The 16,940-nt window shown below is 41.2% G+C and overlaps 1 protein-coding gene across 1 annotated transcript in view; it reads right to left on the reverse strand.

Annotated features, from left to right (window-relative positions):
* Positions 1-10,228: 10,228 nt before the first annotated feature.
* Positions 10,229-16,940, reverse strand: part of SEC63 (SEC63 homolog, protein translocation regulator) — a 74,739-nt gene continuing 68,027 nt past the window's right edge. The window contains exons 20-21 of the mRNA XM_043592056.1: positions 12,311-12,415; positions 10,229-11,314 (exon numbers count right to left, since the gene is read on the reverse strand). Of these exons, the coding sequence (XP_043447991.1) occupies positions 11,171-11,314; positions 12,311-12,415 (249 nt within the window). The 3' untranslated portion in view covers positions 10,229-11,170. The remainder of the gene's footprint in view (positions 11,315-12,310; positions 12,416-16,940) is intronic.

Here is a 16,940-nt window from a genome sequence, read left to right on the forward strand (position 1 = left end):
AGCTTAATGATTTATCCAAAACAAATACCCTTGCTACCACCATCCAGGTCAAGAAATAGCACATTAACAAGAACAGAAGCCTTCCTCATAACCCCTCCCACTTCCTACCCATTTCCACCCCCAAAGGTAAACATCATCCTGACTTTTATGAAAATGACTTCCTTCACTGATTTGATTGCTTTGCCATCTAAGCATGCATCCGTAAACTTTGTACTTTAGTTTTACCTATTTCTTGAATTTTAAGTAATGGGATAATTAAAAATGTCTTCTGTAGGGCTGGGTGGCCCAGTGGGTTAAGCCTCTGACTTTGGTTCAGGTCATGATCTTACTGCCCGTGGGTTCAAGCCCCCCATCGGGCTCTGTGCTGACAACTCAGAGCCTGGAGCCTGCTTTGGATTCTGTGTCTCTCTCTTTCTGCCCTTCCCCTGCTTGTGCTTTGTCTCTCTCTGAAAAATAAATAACAACAAAAAAAATTTTTAATGTCTTCTGTAATTGCCTTCTTTCACTCAATATTGTGTTGGTAAAATTTACCCATGTTGACATATGTAACTGCATTTCATTTGCTTTCATTAACTTATATTATTCCTTTGCATTAGTTATCTATTGCTGTGTAACAAATTACCCCAGAATTTAGCAGCTGAAAACCAACATTTATCATATCACCCATGTTCTGAGAGTCCAGAATCATTTGTGGTTTAGCTGGGTGTTCTGGTTTATAGTCTCTCAGGTAGTTGTAGTCAAGCTATCAGGCCTTCAGGCCTTCAGCCCTGATGGCTTAACTAGGGCTGGAGGATCCACTTCCAAATTCACTCACATGGCTGTTAACAAGAGATTAGGTCCTTGCCATGTGGGCCTCTCCATAGGACTGCTCATGACATAGATTCCCCAGAGGAAATAGTCCAAGAGAAAATATGGGAATGAGAGCTCCCACCATAGAAGCTACAATGTTTTTTATAACCTAATCTCAGAAGTGACACAGCATCGTTGCTGTTGTATGCTGTTGATCACACAGACTAAGCTGGTCCATTGTGGGAGGGAACCAGCCAGGGATGTGAGCACCGGGAGGCAGGGATCACTGGGGACCATCTTGCAGGCTACCTATCATAACCTTTGTATAAACATAGAAAAATGTATTTATCCATTCCATTATCAGTCGACATTTGGGTTGTTTCTAGTTTGGGACTCTTATGAATAGAGCCTCTACGAACATTCTTAATACATGTCTATCAACACATATGTGCATGCATTTCTATTGGCTAAATACCTGAAAGTTGAATAACTATGTCCCTGCCTATGCATAAGCTCAACTTTAGTAACTAATGGACATGTGTTTCACAAAGTGATCTACAAATTTATATTTTTACCAGAAGCAGATGAGATTTCAACATACTATGTGTCCACCACTTGGTATTGCCAATCTCTTTCACTTCTGCCATTCTGGTGAACATGTAGTGATGATATCTCAATGTTCATCTCCCTGATGGATAAAGAACTTGCACAGCTGTTCACGTATTTGTATTGCTCTTAGGACATAGTGTTTTGTGAAGTGTAGCACACATGGAGACATGGCACTCAGATCCTCCTTCAAGGAATGACATGCTGCCTACTGGCAGGGAGTATGGTCAGGAGACAGCCTCCAGCCAACAGTTTCTTCAAGGTTGGCCTTGAACCTTGTCAAGGTCCTGCTCTTCCTGGGGAGCTCATGCTCTGACTGAGCAAGGCAGAGCTATAAAGGCACAGCCATTTCAGCCTGAAACGGGACATACTAATGAGTGACATTTACTCCTGAGCACCTCCAGGTTGGCCCAGGCTTATGCTAGACCCACATCAAAGTTCAGCTCCTTTCTCGCCCCATCCTGCTTCATCCCTGTTTTATTCACAATAAACATCTTGATTTTTTTTTGAGAGAGAGAGAGAGAGGCAGCGCATGTGTGCTTGCGTGCATACACGCACCCATGCAATTAGGAGAAGGGCAGAGAGAGAGGGAGAGAGAATATCAAGCAGGCTCCAAGCCCAGTGCAGAGCCTGACACAGGGCTCGATCTCACGACCGTGAGCCAAAATCAAGAGTCGGACTCTACATTGACTGAGCCACCCAGGTGCCCCGACATCTTGCTTCTTAATAAACATCTGGTACCACAAACTCCTTCTCAGTGTCTGTTTCTGAAGAACTCGATCTGTGGCACAAACTGTCTTTTCAAGCCTATTGCTGATTTTCCTATTGAGTTGTCTTTTTTTCTTCTTACTAATTTGTAGGAGTCTTTTGTTTAGTATGGATTCAAGTCCTTTGTCAATGATGTGTGTGGCAAATATCTTTTCCCACTCTAGGGCTTTCGTTTTTCACTTCTTTATTGTGTCTTTGAAGAACAAAAGTCCTTCATTTGGATGTAATTCGATTTCTCAAATTTTTTTCCTTTTTAGACATGCCCTTTGTATCCTACCCTGAGGTCATAAAAATCTCTTATATTCTAAAAGCTTTCATTGTTTTGCCTTTCAAATTTAGATTTACAAGCCACCTGGAATTGTTTCATAAGGGATGAGACAGAGGCCATGTGTCAGTTCCCGCCCCCCCCCCCCCATGGGTATCCTATTGTCCCAGCTCCACATTTTGAAAACACTCTCCTTTCCTTCACTGTTCTGCAATGCCACCTTGTCACGTATACCAGGTGTGTGAGTCTGTCCACATGTGCGGGGCTGTTTCTGGATTTCCCTTCTGTATCACTGGCCTTTTTGCTTTTGTCCCAATACCACCCTGTCCTCGTTCCCATTCCTGTTCAAGCCCCCTTGGAACAGGGTTTTGCCTCCAGCGGTTCCACTGCAATTGCTCTTAGGAAAATCTCAGGTCAATTCTCAGCTGTCATTTTACTTTCTTTCTGAGCAGTAGGTGACACCAATGGCACCCCTTCTCCTGACACAGTGTCCTCCTGGTCACTGCACTCTTGGTTTTCCTGCTCTCCTTCTCTGCCTCCGGCACCACTGCCTTCCCCCCTCCCCGCCTCCAACCCTGTAATGTCAACCCCCCTCAGGGCCCAGACCTCTACTCATATTTCTTTAGGGATCCCATCCAGCATGTAAATGCCATTTAACCCCAAATTTGTATTTCTAACTGGACTTTGTTCTCAAGCCCGACTCCTACATCCAGCCGCCTCCCTAAGATTTTCCTATGAAGAATCTCAATCTAACATATCAAAACAGGACTTCTAATTTTTCCTCCCAGATCTGTTCCACCTCTTGCCTTTACCTTCTCAGCTGATGGCAACTCCCTCCTTCCACTTGTTCAGACACATCCTTAGCAGCATCCTTACTCCCTTCTTTCTCTCATAGCAGCACATCCGACTCATTGGGCGAGCCTGCTGGCTTTACCTTCAAATACGCACAGCCCAAATCCAAACACTGCCCCCTACCTCCACGGCTGCCACACCGTCCACGGCTGCCACACCATTGGAGCCTCCGTATGGGCTGAGGCACAGCTATACTACCTCACCTATTGCCTTGTAATGTATGTAAAAACTTCAGGGAGTTTTCTGCAGTAACCTCACTGGGTCTTCCTGCTTCAAGCCCCCTCTCTTTAGTCTGTTTCTGTTTGTTTGTTTGTTTTAAACACAACAGCCAGAGGAATCCTTTTAAGACACAAGCAGATCCCGTCCCTCCCTTGCTCAAAAACTTGCAGTGGCTCCCACTTCACCCAGAGTAGAAGCTGATGTCCTTACAAGGGCCTACAGGGCCCAGCCTGCTGTGACTTTGCTCTCTCCCCTGATTCACTCTGATCCACTCCCTGGCGTCTTGAGTGCTCTGCATACAGGCCAGGCCGCTAGTGTCTTGGAGCCTGTGTGTTTGCTTTGCCCTCTGTCCAGAACACTCTGCCCCCAAATCTGTATGGCTAACTTCTTCATTCCTTCAAGCCTTGATCCAGATGTCAGCCTTGAGATGAGGCCCGTCTTGACCATGAAAACTGAAACTGTCCTCCCTGCCTTCTTTACCTTTTTCTACTTCTTTTTCCATTACACTTAGCAAGTTCAGATATACTATTTACATTACTTATCTGTCATGTTTATTGTTCATTCTTTACCCCCTGGTAGAATGCATGGGCAGGGATCTTTTCCTGCTTTTTCTGTTCTGTTCTCTTTGTGTCCCAAGCACCTGGAACAGCAAACAATAGTCTACTATTAGCTTTGTCCTCTGCCCCTCCCTACACCCTCAGGCCCCAGGCCCTGGAGCCCGAGAGGAACCTCCTTTGGGGAGGAGGGGGCTTCCTGTGGTGGCTCTGCTGTGGGAGGCTGTGTGGCACAGGTAGACACATGGGTTGTGGACTGTGTGCAGCAGCCTGTATGGAAAGGTGCCTGCATCCCTGCTCCAGTTTTGTCACCAGCTGTGACAAGTCACTTCTCATCTCTGGGTCTTCCTTTCTAGGTCTCTCCCTCACATCAACACCTGGCCCTCTGTGGGTAAAACCGGGAGTGCAATTTACTTCAAACTAGAGCTGAAGAGAAGTCATTAACTTCCCACAACAGTGCCACCCCACGGAGGTAGCTCCCAAGACCAAAAGCCAGGGATTTGGAGGGCGCCTGGGTGGCTCAGACAGTTGAGCATCTGACTTCAACTCAGGTCATGATCTCAGGGTTTGTGAATTCAAGCCCCGCTGTCAACCCCAGAGCCGGCTTCAGATCCTCTGTCCCCTTGCCCTCTGCCCCTTCCCCATTCGTGTTCTCGGTCTCAAAAATAAAACATATAAAACTAAAAAATGTTTTAAAAAACCCAAAAACAAAATCCAGGGATTTTGTTTCTAGTCCACATTACAGACAGTTTATGTGGACAGTTAGGGAGGATTATAAATACCTTAGTACCAAATGCAAAGTAAACTTTGCAAATCATACTGAGATGGAGGAAGGCTTCCTTTTAAAAAAAAAATTTTTTTTCTCACTCTAAATTTTTTTCTCTTTAACACACATTCAAAAATCTACTCAAAACTCAGTTTTAGTATTACCAAACCCAAACTCCCATCTGAAATGTGCTCTTCCTGAAGTGTCACTTCTGACATTTAGTGAGCTACCCTGTCATGAAGTCAGCAGACTTGAAAGACGTGGGGGTTTTCAGTGTATAAAGAAAGAATGCTGTGAATCATAACACTAAAGTTTCATCTCCAATTCTCAAAAGCACTTCGCTGAAAATTGCATTAATCCTTGTAATTTCCATGATAATAGGCCTGGATCAGGGTTTTGTCAGGAAGGGGCGGGGTAAGTGGGGCCAGAGCTCCCGGGGATCGTGGGAAAGACTAAGTGCGGAGTTCTGACTCAGGAGTTGGTTGTGGGCAGAGCTACAACTTCAGGACACTTGGGAGGGGTGCCTTGCTTCCCTTTGGCGGGGGCACCCCTCCTGGTGCTACCTCTCCGCTCTGTTTCAGTGTGTGTGTGCTATCGCGTCAAGGAGACCAACTGTAGGCTTTTGGAGAAACTTGGAAAGAGAAGTTCAGCACAGCCAGTGACTGAAGTCCCAAGGACGTGGCAGAAAATCAAGAAATAAAAAAGCTGGAGAGACACTAAGAGAACACTGGATGTTAATTATACTGGCATTTCTTTTTTAAAGGCTGGAGAAACTTTGGATGCGATTATAAAGTAAGTAGACTAATTTTACAAAGATATAGATGCAGACTAATGCATAGAAATGAGGGAGACTATAGTTATCCTGGTAATATTATTGGATGTCTCAAATGCAGCTCAATGATCATGATTTTTAAAGTCTCTCATTAAATTTTAGTCACATGCCTCATTCTTGATCAAAATGTCTATCAGCAAATTTGATTCCCCTCCCCACTCATCTGCATAATCTCTAACTTTGACTTTTCACAGTCAAAACCAAAAATAAATCTTCCTTCAAAGGACGATCCCAGGTGCCAGCACGACTCTTGAGAGTATTTCAGAGCTTCCTCAATTTCAACCAAAGTCCAAAGATTCCCTGTAAACAGAGGTACTATGTATTTTGAATTCTGACTTTTGACAATTTTCCACGGGAATCTCATGTTTCTGCACACCTTGTGAGAGGAGGCACAGAGCTTTCTTGTTCCAGACTATCTTTTTATGTAGGAAACAACCTTGGAAGAGAGAGTTTTCCCCTCTTGGACAGCCTTGCTTGCATGCCCTTTAAAAGACTAGGCTTCCTGAGCTGGAAATTCCTCAGCTGTGACAGCCTCTACCTGGGCTACTCGGCATCGCCCCCATGGAACTTGGAAGACCAGAGGAGCAGATGAGGAACAGGAAGCTCACGCAGCCAGAGAGCCTTCTGACCTGGGACTCTCCTGTCTTTGGCCAACGTCCATGACACTGTGGCAGGTTAACTTGTTAGCTTGCACACAGCGTCTGACCCTTCATAGTTGTTGACACCAGTCACCCCCGAAACTTAAATCTCATAGAATAAAAGGATTTCTTTGTCCTCCCTGATTTTCCAGCTCTCTCAGGCAAACGATCTAATACAATTCCAGTGCAATGAATACGTATGGATTGTCTTCTGGAGTTTGTTGCAAATGCACTTAATATTTACAGCCAGAAAAATGAGAAGTTAATATAATGTATTAAAAGACATATGTAAGAGAGACAATGGTTAGATAGGACTAAAAGAGGTTAAAGGGGAAGAAGGTAATCCTAGAAGGTGGAAATAAAATAAATCGCAAAGCACATATTTAATTTTGGTTTAGTCCCACAAGCGAAACACTTCTTTGCTTAATTGAAAATTGTGGCCCTATCGCCCTCTACCGGAACCAGGCTGGAAACTACAGGGAAATTGTTTGAAGTTGCTCTTCATGGAATCTGCTCACATCTCTGTTATGCATTGCTACCACTTTCCAGACTTTAAAGTATAAACCTCAGGTGTTCAGAAAGATAAAGGAACACAGCTCCCTTTGCATCTGCAGCCTGACAGGTTAATGCTGAACCACCTCATGCTGAAAAGAGAGTAGGCAGTCCTTCCCAATACTCACCTTTAATTTGTAGCAGCCAGATTACAGGACCACTAACAGAACCACTAACAGTAGCCTTTGCTGGACATCCCAACAGGTCGTCCCTAGCACTTCTGCCTCCACCTACCCCACTTCTATTCCATGGACATCTGCTTAGAACCCTTCCCTCATCTATTAACCCCATCACCAAACCTATTCAGTTCCATCTCAGAAAGTATCACTTTGCTCCTGGGCCCTACAGGACTAGACGGAATGCCAACTCTTCCAGCAGAGTAACATCACACTGTGAACTCAAACGGTGAGTGCCACAAGTCCAAACCTTCATTTTAGTTTAAATGTTACCCTATCTAGGGGCGCCTGGGTGGCTCAGTTGGCTGAGCAGCTGACTTCAGCTCATGATCTCACAGCTCGTTGAGTTCGAGCCCCGTGTCAGGCTCTGTGCTGACAGCTTGGAGCCTGGAGCCTGGAGCCTGCTTCGGATTCTGTGTCTCCCTCTTGCTCTGCCCCTAACCCACTCACATTCTGTCTCCGTCTCTCTCAAAAATAAACAAACATTAAAAAAATAAATAAAATAAATGTCACCCTAACTGTACCTAAAAGCAGCCTGCCTAAATGTTTTGATCATGCACTGAAATCAGAAAAAAATATATAATGCACCAATAAATGTATTATTTATTTACAAATTATATAAGTGTACAATTGTACAATATATTATGTACATTATAAAACACACAAAAATAGAAATTTAAAAGGATGAGAGTAAATACAAATAACCATTTTACCTTTTCCCCACGGACTGATTATCTGCATACCCCAGGGATATATAACACACCCACCTGAAACCACAGCCCTAAAGCATGCCAAGGATTGCTGTATTTGGATTTTTAGCTCAAGTTACAGAAAAATGTGCAAGATCATAGCTTTTACAGTTTTGCAAAATAGCCCTAATATCTAGTTTAAATGTGTGAAGATGTTTGACACTAACTTAAGACACATTAGGACCAATCACCACACAGCCAATGAAATGGTACTTTATGGTTCAGTGTTAGCCGTTTCATCTTAAGGCAAACTTAAATGGGGGTTTCATAGAGTTAAGTAAGAATATTTGGGGACAAAAATGCTTTCAAGAAATACTTAAAGGATGACGATTTGCCTGTTTAAGAAAAGCAAAAAACAAAAAACAGCTAGTACCTAAAAGTAATTCCTCTGCCTACGGTGGAAAAGACTTTAAAAGCGGTGGGGGGCGGGGAGGGGGGGAGGGCATCCCAAACAACGACCATTAGCTAATGCAAACGGTTTAGAATGGATTGCCACACATCTGCCTGTCCTGATACCAGTGAGTCCTTAAGAACATGAATTCTTTGATTTCTATAGCCCCGGTATCCAATCATTGTCCTGGAAACATAGAAACGCAGTGAATATATGACATATGATGAACGACCCCTCAAATACATAGACTGCGGAGTTACATTTGAAATAACTGTTGCGAAAGAACACTTCAGCATCTGGTTTTGATTTGTTGAAGCAAAGAACTAGATAGACATCATGGTCAGCAATACACTCAGAGAGTTTCATTACATTCCTCAACATCCTCCCACATCTTTTCCCCATCAGTCAGTCCTTTGGCATCCCGCAACCCACACTGCTTCCACCCAAGGTCTGAGCTTCCCACCATGCAGCGGAGTAAAACAACAAGCCAGGCTTGTCCTTCTCCACCCCTTAGTGCAAGCTGGGAGCAATGTAAGGGTATTACCCCACACAAAGTGCTCCTTAATTTTAAAAAGTTATTCATGAAAACTTAAAAACTTTGTAGAAAGGACATGAACATCTGACTTTTGAGATTGGGATACACACATGACAAACACCATGGGGCCTCAATCAAGTTTTATAACTGCTAGACTTTCAAGTGTGGTCTCCTCATGGAAGAGTTATCTTCTAATAGGTACTTTGCCGATTTAGAGAAAAATATTACACAATTTAAATAAATTTCATAAATAATGTTTCACTTTGTGGACACAGTTTTCATCTGTATGCTCGATTATTCTGTTGGCAAAATAGTTTCTTGATGAAAACAAAACTGAAACTACACTAAGAGTTTCCATTAGATTAATGCAAACCAGGGTCAGTTATCAAATCTTGATCAGAAGACAGGATATGGAGTTTAGAGATTTGCTGAAGAGACGGGGGAACCATAAACCGAAGGCTCAGTTCTTTCACTATTGCAATATGGAGGGTTTTTTTTTTACCTAAAGTACTTATTAGAGGATAATGTACTTACTTGGTTGGGAAGTACATATAGATCACCCAGAGGGCAAAGGAAAACAGACTAGTGGCATTTTCTAAGGTCAAGGTGATGCTGTTTTTTTAAGTACTATGGTGAGTTACTAGGTTGTGAAATCATCCTCTCTAAACACAGAAAGCCTCTGTAAGACAAAATGGCTACTAGAATAGAAATACTTTCTTGAAAATTATCTTTTAAGAAAACCAGGACATGTGTACATTACACACTGGTTCGTTCACACGTTTTCTTGAACAACTCCTTTTGCTTGATGCTACGGGCAGGGCTCACTGCCTTCTACCACACTTAGGTGACCAGCAGCTGTCTCACCTGACAGTCTCACCTTCCCGGCAAAACCTAACTCAAAAATTAAACCCTCTACTTGCGAAGAGAAACAACTCCTCAGTGGCACTTCTGCCTGCCAAGGAAGGGTCTAACACCTTTAAAGAGAAAAACAGGTGATGGAGTTTCCAATGGAGAAATCGCTTTGAACATACTGTAGAAAATATTACATCCTAAATTTAGAACCAGGAAAACCATTCATGTTTTTGGAAATTTTCACATTTTATTTCCAACTACTGCAGTAACAAAACACCAGTGGTAATTCTGAATGGAAAGTGGCAACCTTTTAAATCAGTAAGGTCACAAATCAGTATTCCAACAGTACTTTGGCCTATGGAGATTTTGATAGGAGAGGAATTATTACAATCAGTCCTGTAATATTACAGACATACGCTTCCTCAGTAATTAGTAATAAAAATATTCATCTTACCTCAGTGATTCATCATGTATACATTTCTACTCTCTATAAGCACTATCCTTCGGGGTTGCAACGTGGGAGGGGGAAACTCCTCCCACTCATGGTTCTCTATGCCATACAGACACAGTGGCCCCTTGAGCAGTAATGGACATTATTATATTTTAGTTGAAAAATAAAAGAATGAATTATCCTATTATATGCTTTCTCTGGGAGTAAAAAGACACACCGTTACAAATGTAAAATGAGTCAAACTTCTATTTTATTGACAGGAGTCCAAAATGAATACAAAAAAATGCCTCCACTGCATGTTATCTATTTTTTTCCTTAAAAGGCTTCTGAGTCAGGTAGATTAAAAGCTAAGAATGTATTTTAGCTTTTATAGTGAACCTTTTAAAAAAGGCTTAATAACATGAGTCACCAACATCAGAGAACATATGGTCCCACACTCATATTTAGACCTATAGTTATAAAAAGAATTAGATCCTGCACTGATCTGCTAAAATAGAGGCTTAAAAATGTTTTAAGCCATTAAAAGCCATTTTTATAACCTAATAACTCTGGGCAATTAAGAAAAGGAAAATCCCCAAATGTAGCCCTCCGTATTATGTGGAATGTGACAGAATGCCAACTTATGACCAAGATAGATAAAAATAAAAAGTTTAAAGCTATGAATAGAGCTGTTATAAATAGTCTTGTATCACTGCAAAATGTCAATAAAATGAATGATAGAGCTTATCAAAAGATTAAAACTTGAGCAGATGTTACTTAAAACGTATGTGTGGTGTTTATCATCCTCTAATGTTTGCTACAAAGTAAAGCTAAACAAAGAAAAGTTGCTCACTTATAGATTGGTTTTCATGTACCTTTACTTTTACTGGGACCATAAAATGATCAGATAATACATAGCCCACACTTCTGGACAGTTATAACAAAGGGTTTATTATCGTTTGCAGATGAAATAAATGCACCATCCCATTCATACGTGAAAGGCTCTAACAAGCCTTAAGCGTTTCGGACTGCACCAAGGCACCACCACTGCCCAGTTGTATTATGCACCCATTTCGAGTAAAGAACTAATACCTCCCTCAACAGCAGTTCTGCACTGTTTCTGGTTTATTATACACTTCCGAAACAGCAAAAATTTGCAAGTATGTGCAAATATTGTGGTCCAGTCATAGTACTGCTTAGTCATCATCTTCCTCCTCTTCTTCCTCTTCCTCAAAGCTATCTTCAAAGCCCTCGCTGTCTTCCTGGTCTTCATCCCCCTCTATTGCTGTATCCCACTGTGGGTGATTTTCCGGTACAGGCTTAGCCTCGTGAACTTCCAACTATAAAGAAGAATTAAATGCAGACATGAGAAATTTGGGAGGCATAGTGAAGAAATATATGATAAAAGATTTTCTTTGACTGCAACAATTATAAAGAAATAGATTTTATGGTTCTAACTCTAAATTTAACATATTTGCTTATAACAGACATTCATCCCAGAAATAAAAAGGCAATCTACTAACATGCAAATGTCATTAAATTACTAATACAATTTGATATTTTAATTTTACAGAAACTATACTATTTACTCTGTAGCATGGAAGATTAATAATTGTGACTCTTGAGCAACAACAAGGTATGTCTCAAGAAGTCTGCTGAGGGAAGAAAACCTCAAGTGTGACTTTTGCAGCCTCCAGCTTCCTGAAATAAAATTCTGTAGACAATGGAAAGAAATAGGATATCCTCGTGGGAGAAAAACAGGCATGCCTTTACCAGCTCCCTATACTTTAGGACTCCCAGCACACAGAGCAGTAATACTTCAATACAGCTTTTACACAAAAGAATGCCTTTTATAAAAACCTCAAGGGAAACTGGTAAACACTGACAGGAATGTGCTTCAAATGATACTTACACAAAGTATAAACTCTGATAAAAAACAAATTAGTTTTAGAAATTAATAAACACTCCAAAAGAACCTGTGGGAAAATACATGTGCTTTTCTTAAAAAAAAAAAAAAAAAAGAACCCAGCTGGTGAGGCCCTATAAAGTTATAGCATATAAAAGCATATTAAGAGTATCTCCTAAGTAATTTATAGTTAACATTCTAAATCCTTCTAATAATTCATTTTCAAGGTTCTAAAGTATTATACTCCTTTAACTCAACAACTTAAGTTAATTATGAAAAGAGCAGGCCATCAAGAATATCATATATAAAGTATAAGATGACATCTTTTTCCCTCTGTTACTCTACATTTCAAGACTAGAAATGCTTCCCTAGTATATTAAGCACTTATTCAAACAGGAAACCGTATTTATTGAAGAGTCACTATTATTACCTTCAGGGGTTTAATCTGATCCAAACCCATATAGGAGTCTGATCTCAGAAACACTGTATACTGATAATTTCCAGGCTTGCCTGGTGCAGGAAACTTCAGTTCTACCTAGAAAAAACAAAAACAAAAAAAAAAAAAAACACAGCACTTAAAATCTGTATTTGAGAAACAAAAAGAAACAACAACTCATTCTCAAAGTTCCTACGTAAGAGCGTTTAACGGGCAGGTTTATTTAAGCAGATGACATAGGGAGCCCTAACAAATATTACAAAAGTTGGAACCCCAACAAGTACATATATATATTTATGTCATTTATTATATATACTATGTAAAAAAGAAACCAAATTAGGCAGGACTGATGAGGTTAACTTGTATCTCTGCAATTCAAGAAAACATTTAAAGCAACCAAGTTCTGTATTAACCATCACACCTTGACAACTTGAAGAAATGAAGTAGGGAATAAAGGAAAATAAATGAAATGTAAAAATAACATAGGCTTCACCAAATAGGCAATTCTTGTGTGATTTTCTTATTTCTAAGATAAATGCTATGAGATAATAGAAAATACATGTATTTGTCTCTACCCCCGGTTCCTGGCACAGAGCGAAATCCCTATAATTTCCTAAGTGATAAGAGCACTAGGAACATCTTTTGTTCTAGTATTTGGTCTGTGACCCTGGTTTCTGACACTGAGCTTGTAACACCTGAAGAATTACCTGGATAATAGTAGTATGTTTTGTTCAAATGAGGTGACCCTTGATGAACACCTAGATGAGGTCTGGTCACCAGAAAGACCAAGCCATGTTAGAAGTCTGGAGCCCTCAGCCACGGCCACCCATTCTCCAGAGAGGGGCTAGAAACTGAGTTAATGATCCATCATCCCTATGTTGATGAAGCCTCCATAAAAATCCTCAAAGTAAGGGGGTGTTCAGGGAGCTGCCAAGTTGGTGAGTACATGGAAGTGCTGGGAGAACGGTGTGCTCAAAAGAGCATGGAAACTCCATGCTCCTTACCACATACCATGTCCTATGTTATCTCTTCCATTTGAATAGTCCTCTGTATCCTTTATTACATTATTTTATAATAAACTAACAAGTATGTTCCCCTGAGTTCTATGAGCCATTCTAGCAAACTGTCAAACCCAAGGAGAGGTTCATGAGAACCCCAATTTATAGCCAGTTGGTCAGAAGTACAGGTGACAACTTGAGACTTGCAAGTGGCATCTGAAGCACATAGAGGGAGAGGGGCAGTCTTATAGAACTGAGCCCTTACCATGCAATATCTGATCCCAACTCCAGATAAAGAGAGTCAGTATTGAATTAAATTGCAGGACACTCAGCTGGTGTCACAGAAAATTACGTGGTGTGGGGAAAAACCCCCATACCTGGTGTCAAAAGTGCCGTGAGTGTGATAATAGTGTGAGTTACTAAGAAACACACAGGGGAAGTGAGTTTTTGCTTTACAAATGCCCAATGCTGAAAATACCATATGCTTTCACTCATATGTGGAATCTAAAAAACAAATTAATAAACAAAAACCAGAATCTAACCTATAAATACAGAGAAGAAACTGATGGTTGCCAGAGGGAACTGACGGGCAAGGGAAGAGGGGATGGGCAAAATGGGTGAAGGGGAGTAGGAGATACAGGTTTCCAGTTATGGAATGAATAAGTTACATAAACAGAAGGTACAGCCTAGAAAATATAGTAAATAATACTGTAATAGCACTGTATGGTCTGTAGACAGTAGCTACACACATTGTGAGCATAGGATAACATACAGAGAAGTTGAATCACTATGTTAAACACCTGAAACTACTATAACATTGTATGTCAACTATACCCAAATTAAAAACAAATTTTAAACATGCCCAATGCTTTAAAAAGTCAAGAAGATATTTATTTCCTATCAAATCATAAACTTCATATACAAAGAGTTACAAACTCTTAAGAGTTTCAATTCCAGGGGAAGGAAGATGCCAAGGGAGTAGGAGGACCCTATGCTCTCATCATCCCACAAATATAACTAGATAACTATCAAATCATTCTAAATACCCTAGAAATTGACTTGAAGACTAGCAGAACAAACTCCACAACTAAGGGTAGAAAAGAGGCCACATCAAAGAAGAAAGGAAGTGCGGAGATGTGGTTTGGGCAAGAAATGGATTATGACCACTGTGATGGGGAGGGAGCCAGGGTCGTGAAGAAGGGCAAGAGACAGAGACAAACTAGCCACAGAGGAGTGAATGGGGAAAAGGAATCCCCGTAGTAACTGGCTTGGACAGCACAAGGGCCTGAATTTCTTGAGTTCTTGCAACCAGCAGGGTTTTTAGCCTGGAGTTTTAAACGTCAGCATACTTGGCTCTGGGAGCGCTGAGAGGACATCGGGGCTGCTCTTAGAGAAAAGGCAGGGCAAACAGTCCACAGACATACAGTGTGGAAACAGTGACCTGAAGAGTGCATGGGGTACACAGTGGGGAGTGTATTTGCTCATCTCACAGGGCACTGCTGAGAAACAGCATTCATGGAGAAATCCCTGGCCAGTGCCATTTCCCTCCCCTCCTCTTCAGCATAAGCACAGGGCCACCTGCGGGAAGCAGTACCAATACTACCTAACTTGCTTACACTAAGCCCCCACCCTCTGCACTCCAGTACAACTGCCCCTCCCAGTCACACTTGCTTCAGCCCCAGCACAGCGGAGCCCCAAGTTTCGCAGGGCCTTGGCTCCCTTGGCGGTGGCAAAAGGACTCATTTCACAAGCAGACCAGAACACACCTAGTTAAAACTCAGTCACGTTCAGGCTAGGGACCAAACACTGCCTACCAACAAAGAGACCCTCTGCAGACAACTGGCTTGCAAAAAAGCAAAGCACACACAGCACACACTGGAGACACCCCCTGAAGCACCAGACCCTGGGGGAACAAGGGACACTACACTGCAAGGCACTACAGGACCTCTTCTAAATAAAGCCATTACCCTCAAGAACAGGAGACACAGCTGACTTTCCTAACACAGAGAGACAGGCACAGGGACTTAGACAAAATGAGAAGACAGAGGAATCTCTTCCAGATGAAAGAACAGGACAAGGCCACAGCAGGAGATCTAAGCAAAACAGACATAAGTAATGCCTGATAGAGAACTTAAAGCAGTGATCATAAGGATACTCACTGGATTTGAGAAAAGAGTAGAGGACCTCAGTGAGACCATTAACACAGAGATAAGGACTAACAGCAGAGATAAAGGGATCAATAAATAAAATAAGAAACACGCCTAATGGAATGAACAGCAGGCTGGCAGATGCAGAGGAATGAATTAATGGCCTAGAAGACAGAACAATGGAAAGTGATCAAACTGAACAAACAAAAGAAAGGAGGATTATACAAAATGAGAACAGACCTAGCGAACTCAGTGACTACATCAAACGGCAGTAACATTCACATTATAGGAGTCTCAGAAGACGACAGAAAAAAGGAGACAGAATTTATTTGAAGAAATAATAGCTGAAAACTTTCCTAATCTGAGAAGGAAACAGATAGATCCAGGAGGCACAGAGAACCCTCAACAAAATTAACAAAAGCAGACCCACACCAAGACATATTGTAATTAAAATGGCAAAATATAGTAATAAAGAAAAAGAATGTTAAAAGCAGCATGAAAAGAAAAAAAAGACAATTACATACAAAGGAAACCCCATAAGGCTATCAGCAGATTTTTCAGCAGAAACTTTCCAAGCCAGAAAGGAGTGGCATGATATATTCAAAGTGTTGAACGAGGAAAACCTGCAACCAAGAAACACTATCCAGTAAGGCTATCATTCAGAACAGGAGAGATAAAGAGTCTCCTAGACAAACAAAAAGTAAAAGAGTTCATGACCACTAAACCAGCCCTGCAAAAAATATTAAAGGGGACTCTGAGTGGAAAGATCAAAAATGACACTATGAAGGTAGGATACACAAAGCTGTAAAACTGAATACTTCTGTAAAGAAATCAGTCAAGGAACTCACAAAATAAAAGGATATAAAATGTAATAATATATACCGAAAACGTGGGGAGAAGAGGAACAAAGAATGGGTTCAAACTTAAACAACCATCAACTTAATACAGGCTGCTATATGCAAAAGATGTTATATACAACCCTAATGGTAACCACAAATCAAAAATCATTAATAAATATGCAAAGAATAAAGAGAAATCCAAATATATCACTAAAGAAAACCAGCAAACCATGAAAGAAAGGATCAGAGAAAATCTTTAGAAACCACAAAACATGTAATAAAAGAGCAATAAATACACACCTATTAATAATTACTCTGTGCAAGGCTTCTGGGTGGCTCAGTCAGTTGACCATCTGACCCTTGATTTAGGCTCAGGTCACGATCCCAAAGTTGTGGGAATGAGCCCCGCATCTGGCTCCATGCTAAGCATGGAGCCTGCTTAAGATTCTCTCTGCCACTCTCCCCCACTTTCTCTCTCTCTCTCTCTAAAAAATAGTAATCATCATCATCATCACCATCATCATCATCACTCTGAATGGACTAAACACTCCAATCAAAAGACACAGGGTGACAGAATGGATAAAAAGACAATACCTATCTATATGCTGCCTACAAGAGATTCATTTCAGACCAAAAGACA

This window comes from Prionailurus bengalensis, chromosome B2, assembly GCF_016509475.1.
Source record: "Prionailurus bengalensis isolate Pbe53 chromosome B2, Fcat_Pben_1.1_paternal_pri, whole genome shotgun sequence".
Lineage (NCBI taxonomy): Eukaryota > Metazoa > Chordata > Mammalia > Carnivora > Felidae > Prionailurus > Prionailurus bengalensis.